The 18,097-nt window shown below is 36.2% G+C and overlaps 1 protein-coding gene across 1 annotated transcript in view; it reads right to left on the reverse strand.

The window, feature by feature from the left end:
* The window catches only part of UBR1 (ubiquitin protein ligase E3 component n-recognin 1), a 155,920-nt gene that overhangs the window by 72,752 nt on the left and 65,071 nt on the right, over positions 1 to 18,097 (reverse strand). Inside the window, exons 17-28 of the mRNA XM_024232699.3 lie at positions 16,233 to 16,294; positions 15,835 to 15,945; positions 14,603 to 14,668; positions 14,254 to 14,355; positions 11,323 to 11,386; positions 8,691 to 8,815; positions 6,530 to 6,582; positions 5,319 to 5,421; positions 4,124 to 4,172; positions 3,574 to 3,728; positions 1,453 to 1,552; positions 18 to 118 (exon numbers count right to left, since the gene is read on the reverse strand). Of these exons, the coding sequence (XP_024088467.2) occupies positions 18 to 118; positions 1,453 to 1,552; positions 3,574 to 3,728; positions 4,124 to 4,172; positions 5,319 to 5,421; positions 6,530 to 6,582; positions 8,691 to 8,815; positions 11,323 to 11,386; positions 14,254 to 14,355; positions 14,603 to 14,668; positions 15,835 to 15,945; positions 16,233 to 16,294 (1,091 nt within the window). The remainder of the gene's footprint in view (positions 1 to 17; positions 119 to 1,452; positions 1,553 to 3,573; positions 3,729 to 4,123; positions 4,173 to 5,318; positions 5,422 to 6,529; positions 6,583 to 8,690; positions 8,816 to 11,322; positions 11,387 to 14,253; positions 14,356 to 14,602; positions 14,669 to 15,834; positions 15,946 to 16,232; positions 16,295 to 18,097) is intronic.

An 18,097-nucleotide genomic window follows, 5' to 3' on the forward strand; every position in this document is an offset into this window, starting at 1 on the left:
TTACTTTTTTAGTTTACCTGAAGTATCCATGTTATCATGTCCTTCTGGCCTTCTAACTGGGGAATTCCTTTGAGTTTTTCCAAAAGCATTTGTATATTCATGGCTGAACTTCCCAATCCTTTTTTAAAACACAAAATCACACATCATAAATAAATACATATAGTCATCTCTTGGTATCCTCAGGGAATTGGTTTCGGGACCCCTATGGACATCAAAGTCCACTAATGCTCAATTCCCCTTAAATAAAATGGTGTAGTATTTGCATAAAATCTATACACATGCTTCTGTATGCTTTAAATCATCTCTAGATTACTTATAATGCCTAATACAATGTAAATGCTATGTAAATAGTTGTTAGATAATATTGTTTAGGGAATAATGACAAGAAAAACAAGTCTGTACATGTTCAGTACAGTGACAACCATCCTTTTTCCCTTTTCCCCCTGAATATTTTCAAACTGCGACTGGATGAATCCCTAGATATGGAACCCACAGATATGGAGGGTCAATTATGTCTTCATAATTATGTACAAATTACAATTTCTAGTTAATGTTATTTACATTGATAACCAAGATTTGCCAATCAATCCCTTAACTTCATTAATTATTCAATGGACGAATCTGCAATTATATGAAGTACTGGGTTACAATGATATGATCTACTAAATTTAAAAATGACTTTAAGTCTCTCTCTTACATCTTTTACTGGCACTGCTAAGTGAAAGCTACCCTAAATATCTGTCTCTGGTCTTTCCTCTGCTTGACTCAACATCTAAGCAAAAGTGCTTAATGAGAAACAAAACTGCCAAAAATATTGAAGTGGGGGACTTTATATCCATAAACTGAATAGGTTTTTGATGTCTTCAGGGATCTAAAAAATACAGCATGTAAATAGAAAATGTTTGTCTCCTATTGTTTTTATAATCAACATGCCTGGAATGTGCTTTGAAAAAAACTATCTTAATCAGGTAGCATTTATTAGAAATCTAATTTAAAACTATCCTTTTCTTCCAAGTTGAATACAACGCAAAATGAACATGTTATCTTTCAGATTTCTATCATTTAAAATTCAGAAACATTAATATCTTATTAAGACATGTCACATGAATGCTATGGTTGACACAGCAGCAAATATTTGATAATACTGAGATGAGGAATGAAAGTAAAAAAATACCAATATATGTAACCAAAAAAAAAAAGTGGGGAGATCATGTAGTAAAAAGATTGTAGTAAAGATTACAGTAAGGGATTAAAAAATATATTAGTATACTTGAAAATATTAGTTACAAACTAAGAATGCTAGGAAAAAATATTATTTCAGGGTTACCTATGTTTTAAGGACTGACAGATTAAAACTCTGTAAGATATAAACTTTCAGGATTGACAAATTAAAACTCCTTAAGATCTAGACTTTCAATGACAAATGTGTTGAAGAGTGATACTCAAACATACTTGAAGCCTTATGATAAAAGTCAAATGTTACTTCTTCTTCAGGAGCTTTTTGAAGCTGTTGCTTCTCTTCTAGTAAACCCAATGCCAGAATATGAAAAGCCTGAAGGAGGAAAATAAGAGATCTTTAAAACTGCACTTCTTCAGGTAAATATATTTTTAATTTAATTTTTATTTTTTTCAGAGACTGATCTCACTCTGTCACCCAGATTGGAGTGCAGTGGGGCAATCCTAGCTTACTGCAGCCTTAAGCTCTTGGGCTCAAGTGATTCTCCTGCCTCAGCCTCCTGAGTAGCTGGGGACTAGAGGTGCACACCACCACGCCCAGCTAAATTTTTTTTGGAGGGGGCAGGGGGTATAGACAGCGTCTCACTATGTTGGCCAGGCTGGTCTTAAACTCCTGCGCTCAAGTGATCCTCCTGCTTCAGCTTCCCAAAGTGCTGCAATCACAGGTATGGGCCACCATGCCTAGCAAGGTAAATCTCTTTTAAGTAGAAGTATAAAAATAAGAAAGCTGATAGGTAAAAAACACGCAAAGGTTTCAGCAGTTCACATTAAGCAGTTTACAGAAAGAGAAATGATGAATACACATATGAAAAATGTTCAACCTGGCCTGGCGCTGGTGGCTCACTTCTGTAATCCCAGCACTTTCGGAGGTCGGGGTGGGTGGATCACCTGAGGTCAGGAGTTCATGACCAGCCTAGTGAACATGGTGAAACCTCGTCTCTACTAAAAATACAAAATTAGCCAGGCGTGGTGGTGGGCACCTGTAATCCCAGCTGCTTGGGAGGCTGAGGGAGGAGAATCGCTTGAACCCAGAGGTGGAAGTTGCAGTAAGCCAAGAGTGTGTCACTGCACTCCAGCCTACTCCAGCCTGGGTGACAAGTGAAACTCCATCTCAAAAAAAAAACAAAACAGTTCAACCTCACTTAAAGAAAAATGAGTTGAAACAAGATCATCCTATTTTTCACCTATTACAGTGGCAAAAATTTTGGTGTTTGGTAAAATATAGAGCTGGCATAGGTATTGGGAAGTAGGCACTTTTGACCATAGTGTTGATGGGAAAGTAAACTGGTATAACATTTTTGGAGGCCAATTTGAAAACATCTATCAAAAATGTAAAGGTATACACCAACTATTAGGAAGTAGTATGACAAATACGCTCCCTTAAGTATGCAAAAACATTTGTATAAGAACGTACATTTTATTATTCTTTGTCACAGCAAAGACCTAGAAACACCTGAATGTCTATTAATAGGAGACTACTTAAACACATTATATCCATACAATGGACTACGCAGCTATCAAGAATAAGTAGATCTATATGCGCTAATGTGCAATGATTTCCAGAATATACAAAACTTTAACAATGCTTATGTCCTATATAGCATACTGGGACTCAGGGAGAGAAATTTTAACTTGGTTTCAAACATATCTCTATGGTTTGAAATTTACTAGTGAATGTATTTATCAGTGTTATAACAAAAATTGAGGTACACATATGGCAATGACAGCATTTAGAACCTGTAGACCAACAATACTCAAGGAAAAAGGAACATTTAGTTAGGCAGGTATAAATAAATATGGCGTTACAACTACCATGATGTGGCATAATTAAGTAACATGTATTTATCTACAACAGTAACAAGGAAAAAAAGCTGCTTTCACTTTAGCTAATTCTCCTACCTCTATGAATAATTACACTTTTATCCATTTTACAAATGAGAAAATTATTATTTGCTCCTTAAATAGGAAGTGGGGAAACCCAAGACTGAAGTCTAGACCTATCTTCAAATCTTTATTATACTGTCTCCTTATAATTCAAGTAAAATTAAAAATACAAAAAATCATGACACAATAATAACATGTCAATTTATTAGCATAAGTACACCTGTTTTTGTTTTCATGGGTTTTATTAAACAGAAATGGTTCCCAAGAGTAAGGATGCTAAAAACATGAGAACATATCACTAAAAAAAATTTGTGCTGGTGTAAGCTATTTTTAATGACCCCTACGTTTCCGGTGCTCTAGATGTGGTTCCAACTGAAGTTAGACCCGAGATCTTCCCTAGATCCCCAAGAACTCTAGGACTTGATGTAGAGAAAATATTTCACGTAAACAAACCATTTGGAGCATCCCTTCGGTCCACAAGTTAGAATCTGTGTCTATTGCCCGCTCAAATACAGTCCTGAGAATGTACATCATGATATCACAGTTGAGAAGGTTAATCACTTTGCTGAAAGCAGCGCAGAATTCAGGAGGTGGTGGTGGTGGCAATGCTATAGGAGGTGGGGAATGGATGGGGAAAGAGACAAACAGGTGCATTTTTATTTGGGTTATCCTACCTACAAAAGTGCAAATGTCAAAAAATAATAGGTTACATGCAAAACAACACATGCTTTTTTGCTACCTTTCCAGTACTGAAAATATCAATGTTAAGTGTAATGTAAGTACTATATCAAGTCACCCAAAATGAACTACATTTGTTATCAATTTTAAATTCAATCACTACTGATACATACCATATCTTAATATGTGAATAAAAAGCAAAAAGCTCTTTGCACTTCCTTGACTTGCCCACTCTCAAAAACCAACAACAAAAAACTATGTGCTTTGCTGATACAAAACCACAGAAAATAGTCAAAATGAGTCAATTCAGAATCTCACTTTTTACCTTCATCTTTGTTTTCTTGTTTTCTCCTTTTCTTCTGCATATGTTCAGCCTATAAAAAAATCTATCATTAAATATACTGCTTTGGAAGCATGAAACAAATGAAATACATTAAAACAGTCAGGAAAGACCCAACCACCTATTAAAATACTTTATATACTGAAGCATGTATTCAAAATGCCTCTTTGTCCTAGAAATAAAATTGTGTTCTAGAGAAAACTAATGCAAAATAGATGAGGAATATCCCTGGTCAAAAACTTAGTCCCCATTATTTTCTAGTGAAAATATTTACCCAGTATCTATTATGTACAGGGTACTATGCTATGGGCTGTAAAGTATTTACTTGATAAGGACAAAGCCATACATCACCTTAACTAAGTGATCAAACTTAACATGATCCTTCATGGGACAAAAAGGCGTATGTGCCTAATAATGGGATGCAATATATCACTTACATAGTATTCTTGCCAAAAACTGTTCAAATTGAATCTATTTGGTACTCTACAGAAATGCCGATGTTATGAAAGAAAAAAATGCAAAAGAATTATCTTCTAAATTAAAGGAGACTATTGGCCGGGCAAGGTGGCTCACGCCTGTAATCCCAGGACCTTGGGAGGCCAAGGTGGGTGGAATCATTTGAGGTCAGGAATTTGAGACCAGCCTGGACAACATGGTGAAACCCCGTCTTTACTAAAAATACAAAAATTAGCCAGGTATGGTGGCATGTGCCTATAGTCCCAGCTACTCAGGATGCTGGGGCAGGAGAATCACTTGAACCTGGGAGGTGGAGGTTGCAGTGAGCTGATATCGTGCAACTACGTTCCAGCCTGGACAACAGAGTGAGGCTCCATTTCACAAACAAAACAAAACAAAACAAAACAAAAAAAACAAAAACAAACAAAACAAAAAACTAAAGAAACATGACAATCAAATGAGTGTGTGATGATGAAGTCCATGATGCTTGATTGAATACTCTTCCTAAGACAGCTATTAAAGACATATGTAGTATAATCAGGAAAATCTGAATATTGCCTGTATACTAGATAACATTATTGATTCAATTTTAATTCTTGGGTGACATAACGACCTCTATTAATAAGAACCAGCATGAAACTATAGAAAAAGCAGAAAATTTTCTGTGGAGTTAGAAAGCATAAAGCATTTAGGTTTATTTACTGAAAAGGATACTTTTTTCTACCTTGCTATGCTGGGTTTTGGAGTAATGATAAAAGTACATATTGAAGTCTTTCAGTGATTCATCTTTTAGTTCATAAACTCCATGGCCTGATACACCTGGTTTCCTAAATAGATGGAAAATACAAGATGAACTGCAGTGTTCTTGAAGTATAAAATATAGACAAAATAAAAACCTAAAAATTAATCTAGAAGTCAAATATACAGAAAAAAATTATGTCTCATTTAGCTTATGAAAAATTCCATTGCAATAATAAAACTAAAAACCTACATTGTGAACACAAAGCCTGATAACAGCTAAGCTGTGTTTTATAATAATGAAATTCAAACAAATCTGGAGAAGTTTGTTTTATACTATCTAGAACTGATACCATGCCCTATCTCTAAAGCTTCTTAGAGATTTAAGAGTCTCTGATGCCTAAAGGTTGTCTGTTCAACTAAAGAACACTTCATTGACCTTAGACACTTCATTGTCTAAGGTCATATCTAAAACAGTAGGGAGACATCATAACCTTAGTAATTTGCAAATGAAAATATAGTACTGAATCCTTTATATAGTACTATAAGGAAAATCATTGAGGTCAAAAGGAGTACTCCACATTTATTCTAAACATTAAATAGCTTTTGGTTTCTATCCAATCTCTAAGTCAAATATTTCAATGAACATTACTAGATCATAAGAAAAGCTATACCCTATTTTAAAAGTTATTTGAAACTAGTAATGTATCTGTAAACACAGTACTGTAACAAGTAGAAATTCACTATCAGTATCGATTTTTCAAATTTCAAAGATTAATACAATTAAATTTGTATTTCCATTTTATATACTGAAATGAAAATATTATAAAATACTGTTTTAATTCTACCAGAGAAAAATCCAAAATTAGCATATAAAATAAAAATTTATAAAATAAATGAAATCATGGGTTCAGATTAATGGGAAAGAGAGTATCAGAAAAGTTCATTTACTATCTGAATAAATCATCTAATATCATAAATGAGTATTTCTCATTCACTTGCCAAAAACACTCATTTTTTCAACCAACAGGTGCTAAGTGTCTACTGTGAGCCCCTCATTCTCACCCTTTCTAATATGTATTCCACTCTTATTCTTGGGAGTTCAGGCAAGAACTTCAGAGCTTCTACAAAGTATCCACAGTACAAGAACAAAGATCAAACTACCTTTTAGAATAAGCATAAATATTAAGCACTTACTTAAATGTGGCCACTTTGTTTATGACATTCTCTAAGCCAGTTTCGTTATTTTCCTGTTGAAACAATATTTTTGTCATTTTTACCTTCATATAATGACTTCCACTTCTCTGTGAAGTGAAATACATTTTCAACTGCATCTCTGAAGTACTTTGTAGATAATTTTAAAAAGATCAATTTCCACTATTAAAAAATCAGGTCTAAAACCAATTATCTATGTTTTGGGAGACCAACTTCGTAAGAGGTAAGATGTATGTATAAACTGTTTAAGAAAGGTTATCTAAGTTTGCCTTCATATGTGTGTATAAGTACACACATACATCTATGGCATACACACATAGTATTACCAATACTTCAAAGAAAAGAAGCTCTTCTTTATGTAGTATGTTCATCACCCCCATCATTTATGTACATGCCCATGCTGTACTAATCCCTAAAACCAAGGTAACAAAATTAATGAGCTCCAACTAGTAATCTATAGCAATACACGTCTAGATGTCCTAATATATTCTACCTTCTGCAAGTTTTTTTCTGACTGACCTGATCTTTTCCTTAAACAGGGAACACTATTTTTTTTTACAAAGTCATTTAAAATTAAGATAAGGACCTAGTCAAACTACTACAGTAAGCTCACAGATTCCTGTAGTCTTGTAAAGATAAGAAATGTAACCTCCCTTAAAAATACATATACTTGGCCAGGCACAGTGGCTCACACCTGTAATCCCAGCACTTTGGGAGGTCGAGGCAGGTAGATCATGAGGTCAGGAGTTCGAGACCAGCCTGGCCAACATAGTGAAACCCTGTCTCTACTAAAAATATAAAAATTAGCCAGGCATGGTGGTGCGTGCCTGTAGTCCTAGCTACTCGGGAGGCTGAGGCAGGAGAATCACTTGAACACAGGATGTGGAGGTTACGGTTAGCCAAGATGGCACCACTGTACTCCAGCCTGGGCAACAGACCAAGACTCCGTCTAAAAAAAAAAAAAAAAATATATATATATATATATATATATATATATATATATATATATATTCCCCGTACATCACACCTGTAATTCCAGCACTTTGGGAGGCCAAGGTGGGTGGATCACTTGAGGTCAGGAGTTCCAGACCAGCCTGGCCAATATGGTGAAATCCCATCTCTACCAAAAATAATAAAAATTAGCCGGGTGTGGTGGCGTGCACCTGTAATCCCAGCTACTCGGGAGGCTGAGGAAAGAGGATCACTTGAACCCGGGAGACGGAGGTTGCAGTGAGCCAAGATTGTGCCATTACACTCCAGCCTGGGTGACAGAGCGAGACTTCATCTCAAGGAAAAAAAAATATATATGTGTATATATATACACACATACACACACACACACACATATCCCTATTCTACCTCTTTGGAAAGCCTTGACAGCACAGATAAGTATAATTTTTTTTAAGAATCATTTTTCTAATTCATATTCAAATCTCAGAGGGAAAAAATATGAGACTCATAATCTGTAGGACTATTACCACAGTATCTGTATATACAAAAATACAAACGCCACCTGTGGTGGTCATGAGACTGCACCTTGCAGACATCTAATTACAGGGAGTAAATGACCACGTGCCTCAACTGTTGTGCTCTGGTGAAACTAAGGCCAAGCTTCTCACCAGTCATTCCCAGACAATGAGCAAGACAGAGATACTAATGCAGGCTCATTCTGGGAGACATGGGGAGGGACAGATGGAAAGGCCATTGAAGCCCAGCAGTCTGGGATGCTTCTATGTAACTTTCCTTCCCTCTTTATTTCACTGGGAATCAGATTTGCATCAGAATCTGATGGCTCCCCTTGTCGTTCCCAGATCCCTCACCGTTGCCTTTAATAAAAATCTTAATGCTTTGTCACAAGATCTGCTTCTCAGAAGACCCAGATTAACACACCACCCAGTTTCAGCATTTCAAGAAGTTCCTTTTTTCCTCTGCAGTAATCTTTATTTTAAAGTAAACAAAAAGTAAAGGAGTTTCTCCCAGAATTAAAATTTATACCACTAAAGGATGAAGGTGATCGGTTTACATCTACAAGGTAATGATATAGGACTTTTTGCCTAAAATTTTGAAGTAGTTTCCAATTAAAGAAAAAGAAACATCTACCCCATCTTGAGGTAAATAGAGATAAAACCAAAATCAGACTTACATTCTCAGGTAAATTTTTGGCAATGGCACTGTGTGGCATGGGTTCAATGCAAAGCAAGTGGATAATTTCTCTCATTGTGACCTCTTCTTTGGTCACATTTCCCACTCCAGGTACATAACGCTCACCTAGTTCAAATAATTTAAAACAAAAAAAGTAGAATAATTATTTTTTGTTTAAATCTCTCCCCATCAGAAGCACTTACACCCAGAACACTGCATTAAATTAAATCTGAGAGAGGGGCAAAAGTTATTTGAATGTGTTCCCAAATCTGAATAAGAATCTATGTTGAAAGACAGAGGCAGAAAACTGTGACCTGAAGGAGAATCCAGGCCTTGTCTTAGCTTACTTACACACATATACACAAACACACATACATATACATATACATACACATTCGTATACATACACATACACATACTCACACATTATAAACAAGGCCCCTCAAATAAATTAGCATGTGTTTCTAACCCAGAACACATGGCTGATGGCATCTGAATGAGCAGTGGCCATCACTGAACAGCTTTTCTTTCAAGATCTTTCTCAATTTTGTCTCTACTTGTTATTTAACAAAGAACAAAGTGAAAACTGAAAAACAAAATACTTTAAAACGTCTTTATGTGTTAAATGAAAAAACAGTAATATGTATTAAAAATGACTGGTGCTGTGAAAATGCCCACAAGGTCAGATTTCCATTTTTCATCAAAATAAACTGCCAAATGAAGACAGAAAATAGCTAAAGTAAGTATGAGAACTTCACTGGTGTGAACAGCATCTAATTCCGATTGCCTTAAGAAGGCTTACAATATGTGGCCTTATGTCACCACTGATTTTCAACACTACAGTATCTGTACGAAGTCGTATGATATCTATAAGAGGGTTACAAAGAAACCCCTTGCCTAAGAGATTTGATTAATTCTACAAATTTGCCAAAGAACGACTTTTTGTTAAGTGAATTCGTTTCCAACACATTCATTCCTCTTTACATTTGTAAAGCATTTTGTAATTTTCATAACTTTTCACCAAAAACAGTATCCCCTAGAATTTCAGTGCTAGAAGAAACCTTAGAGATCATGTAGGTTACCGCCACATTTTACAGATCAGGAATCTGAGGCCCAAAGAATGCAACTGCATGCTCTTGAAAACTGGTAGCAAGGCCAAGACTAGAGTTCCTGATATGAAATCCAAATATTTTTCTATTTCTTAATGATTTTCCACTATAGATCAGAAATATAATTTTTTAAACAAAAATGTTGACTCCTGAAAGTAATGAACTTAAACTCAGGAGCAGAGCAAGTATTAACTAAAAATCAAATCACAAGAAAAAAAATAAATAAATTTGGGCAAATACAATAATAGTAAAATAACAGTAGGAATAGTAAAACAGTAAAAATAAAACAGCAAAATTATACTACAATATTAGAAATTCTTTACATAGTACTCTAAGGACAAATGCAAAAATTTCCCTTGAGTTTTCATAATTTGAAAAAGTATATAATCAATTTTAAAATCTTTTACACATTCTTAATTTGCCCATTTTTTCCCATCTGTTTCTAACTGGCATATTCTGGACAGGAAGGTTTAAGTCTCACTCAGCAATAAAGGCTTACTACCCCTTCTGCTGAGACATGTAGCCGGTCTAGCAACTAGCTCTCTGACAAACAATAAGTAAAAATGAATCCAGGTTTACAGACTTAGGTAATAGCTAGAATCCCCAACTGAAGAACTATTCAAACCAAACAGCGTTTGGTGCAGCAAAGTAAGTAACAAAAGCCAGAATGAGAAGTCAAAAACAAGATGACAGCTGGGCACAGTGGCTCACGCCTGTAATCCCAGCACTTTGGGAGGCCAAGGCAGGCAGATCATGAGGTCAGGAGTTCAAGACCAGCCTGGCCAATATGGTGAAACCCCGTCTCTATTAAAAAATACATATATATATATATACAAAAATTGGCCAGGCGTGGTGGCGCATGCCTGTGGTCCCAGCTACTCAGGAGGCTGAGGCAGAAGAATCGCTTGAATCCAGGAGGCAGAGGTTGCAGTGAGCTGAGATCGCACCACTGAACTCCAGCCTGGGCGACAGAGCGAGACTCCGTCTCAAAAAAACAAAACAGAACAAGATGATGGCAATGAATGTACCAGCTGGTAAAATCAACACAGACTATGACATAGCATATATTTGTATTCAATAGGTTAGAATATAGTGTTTCTGCACTGAATATTTATATTAATCTCAACTGAATTATAAGACACATTTCTATGGGTCAATGTCATAACTTGATAAACATTATTTCTGGCAAAGAACATTCTATTTCTTTTCTCTAAGTAACCTTAACAAAGCTAAGTATGACCAATATTTGCACAAAATAATTAAACAGAATGACCCAATGAAAATATATTTCACTTAGGCCTATAATATATATAAAATTTTTAGCACTAAATGACCTCCAAATAAGTCAAAACATTTACAAATCAGGTACTGAAAAATAAAAATGTAAAATCTGTACTTTTGTGAAGGTGATTTTCTAAATGCAGTATATGAATAAGGAGTAAAATGATCAATTATAATTCATATAAATGGTTTCTCTAAAAAGTAACCGATGTTCTATTTCAAAACATTGTGTTTTAATCTTACCCACAATATAGATGAGGACCTGCAGCATTTCTTCTATTAGTGTATTATATTGTTTAATCAAATCCTATAGAATCAAAAAAGAGTAAATTAGTTATGGAAGAACCAAAAACCTCCATAAAACATGCATTTCTGGATGAGACTCATGGTCCATCCAGTCTAGTATTTTTCATCCAGTCTAGTATTTTTTTTGTATGTGTGCACAGCACAAATAGTTACAATAGTTCCCTTTTTTGACATCAAATTCAACAATACCTGGCATATAACTGCTAAATACTGTCATCATTTTCATTATCATTATCCCCCACAAAGTCATAAATCAGCACACTAATGCTAATCTTCAACTCTTCCTCTATTATTTGCTGCCTTCTTACCTGGGTTAGTAAGAAAGTGCCTTCAAATAGATTCCCAACAGTTACATGGTAAGAGTATCCTTCTCTAACACGCCCCTCATTTAAACTATTAAATCAGATACTGATTTTCACTAAGTATAAAACAACTAAAAATTAGCTCTGCATTTTATATCCTATTCATGTTAGCCCTTTGCAAGTAACTTCTATTTTTTTCATTTAAAAACATTTTTTGGCCAGGCGCAGTGGCATGCGCCACTGCTCCTGGCTATCCCAGAGTTCTTTAATTCTTAAATTTGATTTAGAAATTTTATATGAGGCCAGGTGTGGTGGCTCACACCTGTAATCCCAGCACTTTGGGAGGCCGAGGCACGCGGATCATGAGGTCAGAAGTTCGAGACCAGCCTGACCAACATGGTGAAATCTCGTCTCTACTAAAAATACAACTTAGCCGGGCGTGGTGGTGTGCCCCTGTAATCCCAGCACTTTGGGAGGCCAAGGCATGTGGATCACAAGGTCAGGAGTTTGAGACCAGCCTGACCAACATCATGAAACCTCGTCTCTACTAAAAATACAAAAATTAGCCGGACGTGGTGGTGTGCGCCTGTAATCCCAGCACGCCTTTAATCCTCAGGAGGCTGTAATTACAGCACCTGTAATCCTTAGGAGGCTGAGGCAGGAGAATCCCTTGAACCCAGGAGGCAGAGGTTGCAGTGAGCCAAGATCGAACCACTGCACTCCAGCCTGGGCGACAGAGCAAGACTTCGTCTCAAAAAGGAAAAAAAAAATTTATATATTTATTTATTATTTTTCCAAAGAAATTTTACTAGCAGGAGTAACTTCTAATTTGAACGAATAAAATAATGGGATTTCATGAATTCAAAGTAGTTAAGGGCTACTTTATAGGCTGGTACTTCAAATATTCAAACAATAAAGATGTGGCCGGGAACGGTGGCTCACGCCTATAATCCCAGCAATTTGAGAGGCCAGGGCAGGCAGATCACTTGAGCTCAGGAGTTTGAGACCAGCCTGGCCAACATGGTGAAACCTCAACTCTACTAAAAATACAAAAAATTGGCCAGGTGTAGTGGCTCACGCCTGTAATCCCAGCACTTTGGAAGGCTGAGGCGGGCGGATCACGAGGTCAGGAGTTCGAGACCAGCCGGGCCAACATGGTGAAACCCCGTCTCTATTAAAATACAAACATTAGCTGGGCATGGTGGTGCACGCCTATTATCCCAGCTACTTGGGGAGGCTGAGGCAGGAGAATGGCTTGAACCCAGGAGGCAGAGGCTGCAGTGAGCCGATTGTGCCACTGTACTCCAGCCTGGGTGACAGAGCAAGACTCCATCTCAAAATAAATAAATAAATAAATAAATAAATAAATAAATAAATAAATAAGCTGGGCATGGTGGCTCATCCCTGCAGGCCCAGCTACTCAGGAAGCTGAGGCAAGAGAATCACTAGAATGGGAGAAGAAGTTTGCTTTGAGCCAAGATCGCGCCACAGCACTCCAGCCTGGGCGACAGAGTGAGACCCTGTCTCAAAAACAATAAATAAATAAATAAAATAAAATTTGTATATTACCTCTGAGACAACAAAGATAAAAAAGACCAATGTCATTATAGATGTACATACTGCAAGAGAAAGCTTAAACAGGACTTTCTTCTGAGAGCAATTTGACAATACGTATTAAGAGCCTTAAGAAAAACATGTTGTTGGCCAGGCACGGTGGCTCACCAGCACTTTGGGAGGCCCAGGCGGGCGGATCACCCCAGGTCAGAAGTTCGAGACCAGCCTGGCCAACATGGAGAAACCCTGCCTCTACTAAAAATACAAAATTAGCCGGGTGTAGTGGTGCATGCCTGTAATCCCAGCTATTCAGGAGGCTGAGGCAAGAGAATCGCTTGAACCCGGGGCGGGCAGAGGTTGTGGTGAGCCGAGATCGTGCCATTGCACTCTAACCTGGGCAACAAGAGCAAAATGCCATCTCAAAAAAAAAAAAAAGAAAGAAAAACATGTTGTTTTATCCAACAAATCCACTTCTAAAAATGTGTCTTAACAAAATAGAGAAGTATTTAAATACTGAGCTACAAATGTTTATAAGACCAACCAACTAGAAAGACCTCTTCAGTAATAGACTTTAAAGTATAATGCATCATATAGTGCAATCCTATATAGTTATTAAAAATGATGATATAATTGTATACTTATTTCATGACAAGAAAAAAAAACCTTTCACAATATGTTATTAAGCATAGGAAGCAGATTACAAAACAGCACATACACAATGATACAATTTTTGTTTTAAAAACAAGCAAGACACTAAAACTTTAAAAGTGATCATTTCTAGGAAGCAGTGTTTTTCATGTGATTTTTTTGTTAATCTACATATTCTAATTTTTCTAGATTAAAAAGATTATATATGTGTATATATGTGTGCCATATGTATACATGTCATTTCAGGAGGTATGGTTAAGAAATAACTTTTAAAATATGGCTAAATATGACTGAAATAAAATATGACTGAAATAGTAACAACATTTCCTTTAAAATTAATTCACATAATTTACAGGTTGTATACCTGGTCTTTTGTAGATATGGTCTTGTTAAAAGCCTCGGCAAGTTCATACCTCTGAAGTACCAGTAACAAGAACTTATTGGGATCCATTAAAGATGCACCAATCTGTGAAAGAAATCCAGCATCATATTTCTTGTGTATTATATGGAGAAACATTTTGTCTCATGTAGGACTGTCAAAAATTATAAAGTAAGTTTGCAGAAGATAATGTAGTAGTCCCTTCTATTTCTATGTGTCATATTCAGTTTAATGGTGAGAGTATTTTAAGTTAAAAATTATAATCTTCTCTTCTTAGAAAGAATTCAAGAAGGAAGATGAAGACACAAATATCAGAAACAATTTAAATAGGTACCTGAAGCATGATGATATCTTTATCATACATTTCTTCTCTGCACTTAACATCTTGGTAATAAAACACCTATAAAGTAATAGGTAGAATAAATCCTAAAAGAATTATTTTATTTCAAGCAAAGTTCTCAAGAAAACCTATCCTTAAAACTTTCTCTAAGCTAGAAACCCCTAAAAACCCTTAGTGGCAAAAAAATAAGTTGTAAATCTATGAATCATTTAAAGGGACTAGCGAGGATGAAGTGAAGAAATATGGCATGAAATCACTTCAGGGTTAAAAATGTTCTATATTAGTTATTACTGTCATGTATAACAAGATAATTTATTTTCCCTAAGTTTAAAATACCTACTTCAATAAAAGTAAACCCATTTCTACACTCAATCATAATACCATTTTTTTTTTTTAATTTCATTTTAAGTTCCAGGATACATGTGCAAGACATGTAGGTTTGTTACAGAGGTAAACGCATAATACCATTTTTCTTCCAAGTGCTAACTTTACAAGACCTATTTCTCCACCTTTTAAGAAATGCAAGGCCAGGCTCAGTGGCTCATGCCTGTAATCCCAGCACTTTGGGAGGTTGAGGTGAGCAGATCACCTCAGGTCAGGTGTTCAAGACCAGCCTGGCCAACATGGTAAAGCCCCATCTCTACTAAAAACACAAAAATTAGCCAGGCATAGTGGTGCATGCGTGTAGTCCCAGCTACTTGGGAGGCTGAGGCACGAAAATCACTTGAACCCCACCGGCAGAGGTTGCAGTGAGCTGAGATTACACCACTACACTCCATAGCCTGGGCAATAGAGTGAGACTCTGTCTCAAAAAAAAGAAAAAGAAAAAGGAAAAAAAAAAAGAAAAGAAAAGCACCAAATTTACTCCAAAATAGAAAAAATTACAAGGTGGTCTTCAATTAAGACAGATGGTGGGAAGACTAAAGGCCTTTAAGTAAGGTAATTCTCAGAAAAGAACTATGTTAATGGGGAGGCCTCTGGTGGTACTACCGGCTTTCACCTAATTTATCACACAAGCATCCTAGTTTATAATTCAGATGGAATACACAGTGAACAGGATAGGAGAAATGTCTATATAGTTCCTAGAACTTTCATTTCTAGGAGTTTATACAAGAGAATAGTAACATACACTCAGTAAAATCTAGGAACATAGGGTAAAATTATATAAGAGAAAAAAATTAGAAAATGAACACATTCATAAATATGAATAATAGGCTTTGCTGTACCTGGCTAATAAGAGACAGTCCATTTCTTCGCCACATCTCAGCAACAACCTGGGCGACCAACACCAGACAACGTAAAGGATATTCCACTAGTACCTCTACTTGAAAGTCCTCCTGAAATAGAGTAAGGTCAATTTTATCATTTCTCACAGAGCTTAGATGTGTCTCCAAGTTATGCCACTACATATTCTTCAGTTTTCTCATGTGTAAAATGGAAGAGCTTGAACTAGATGATGTCTAAGTCCCTGTGACTCAGATTACAATGTACTATACGAAGATGTAAAATTACTAAATGGGAATTCCTCAGGTGGGTTTCTAAATATTATTTCCTTCTCGTCCATCAACCAAGAGGTATTCAGAAACAGAATATAAGCAAATCAAAACTTAGTAGAATCACTTACAAAAGACACAAATTCATGCAGTCGTGAAACAGCACCCAGCCTGCTTAAACGTACATGAAGACCTAAAGTTAAAAAAACGAGAGAGAAAATGAGAAAACAAACCCAATTTGTTAACTAGTTAACTCATCAAGTTTAGAAACTTGTGCGTGCGATTTGATTTGGCTGGGCGCGGTGGCTCACGCCTGTAATCTCAGCACTTTGGGAGGCCGAGGTGGGTGGATCATCTGAGGTCAGGAGTTCAAGACCAGCCTGGCCCACATGATGAAAGCCCGTCTCTACAAAAATACAAAAATTAGCCGGGCCTGTAATCCTAGCTACTTGGGAGGCTGAGGCAGAAGAATCGCTTGAACCTGGGAGGCGGAAGTTGCAGTGAGCCGAGATCATGCCACTGCACTTCAGCCTGGGTGACAGAGTGAGACTCCGTCTTGGAAAAAAAAAAAAAAAAAAAGAAACTTGTGTGAGTTAAATGTATATTTACTGAGTTTAGAAGTGACACTCTAGAATGCAGACTGTTGATTTCTAATTTTGAAACGCAATATTACTAACATATTTAAAATCCTACACTGTGCAAGCTGTGCTCATTACCTAATTTAAAAATAACAAACTGTCTCTCAAGATACCTTTATTCTGCCTTTAGCCATGTATCAAAAGAAATGAAAATTAATCTAAGGATTTTTAATAAAAATTTTTACTTTTATTAAAAAGGTACTTTTAACAAAAATTTTTATTTTTATTAAAAAGGTACTTTTAACAAAAATTTTTATTTTTATTAAAAAGGCATTTTTAATTAAAATAGAAGCAATATAAAATCACATGACGTCAATTATGCCATATATAAACATTAACTCAAAATGGATCAAAGACTTTAAACACAGGTTTAAATATAGGTGCTAAAACTAAAAAATAAAACTCATACAAGAAAACGTAGGGAAAAGCTTCATAACTTTAGATTTGACTCTTCCTATCCATGAGCGTGGAATGTTCTTCCATTTGTTTGTGTCTTCTTTTATTTCGTTGAGCAGTGGTTTGTATTTCTCCTTGAAGAGGTCCTTCACATCCCTTATAAGTTGGATTCCTAGTTATTTCATTCTCTTTGAAGCAATTGTGAATGGGAGTTCACTCATGATTTGGCTCTCTGTTTGTCTGTTATTGGTGTATAAGAATGCTTGTGATTTTTGCACATTGATTTTGTAACCTGAGACTTTGCTGAAGTTGCCCATCAGCTTAAGGAGATTTTGGGCTAAGACGATGGGGTTTTATAAATATACAATCATGTCATCTGCAAACAGGGACACTCTGACTTCCTCTTTTCCTAATTGAATACCCTTTATTTCCTTCTCCTGCCTGATTGCCCTGGCCAGAACTTCCAACACTGTGTTGAATAGGAGTGGTGAGAGAAGGCATCCTTGTCTTGTGCCAGTTTTCAAAGGTAATGCTTCCAGTTTTTGCCCATTCAGTATGATATCGGCTGTGGGTTTGTCATAAATAGCTCTTATTATTTGAGCTATGTCCCATCAATACCTAATTTATTGAGGGTTTTTAGCATGAAGGACTGTTGAATTTTGTCAAAGGCCTTTTCTGCATCTATTGAGATAATGATGTGGTTTTTGTCTTTGGTTCTGTTTATATGCTGGATTACATTTATTGATTTGCATACGTTGATTGTGAAAATGACCATGCTATGCTGCCCAAGGTAATTTATAGATTTAATGCCATCCCCATCAAGCTACCAAAGACTTTCTTCACAGAATTGGAAAAAATTACTTTAAAGTTCATATGGAACCAAAAAAGAGCCCGCATTGCCAAGACAATCCTAAGCCAAAAGAACAAAGCTGGAGGCATCACGCTACCTGACTTCAAACTAT

This window comes from Pongo abelii, chromosome 16, assembly GCF_028885655.2.
Source record: "Pongo abelii isolate AG06213 chromosome 16, NHGRI_mPonAbe1-v2.0_pri, whole genome shotgun sequence".
NCBI classification, from domain to species: Eukaryota; Metazoa; Chordata; class Mammalia; order Primates; family Hominidae; genus Pongo; species Pongo abelii.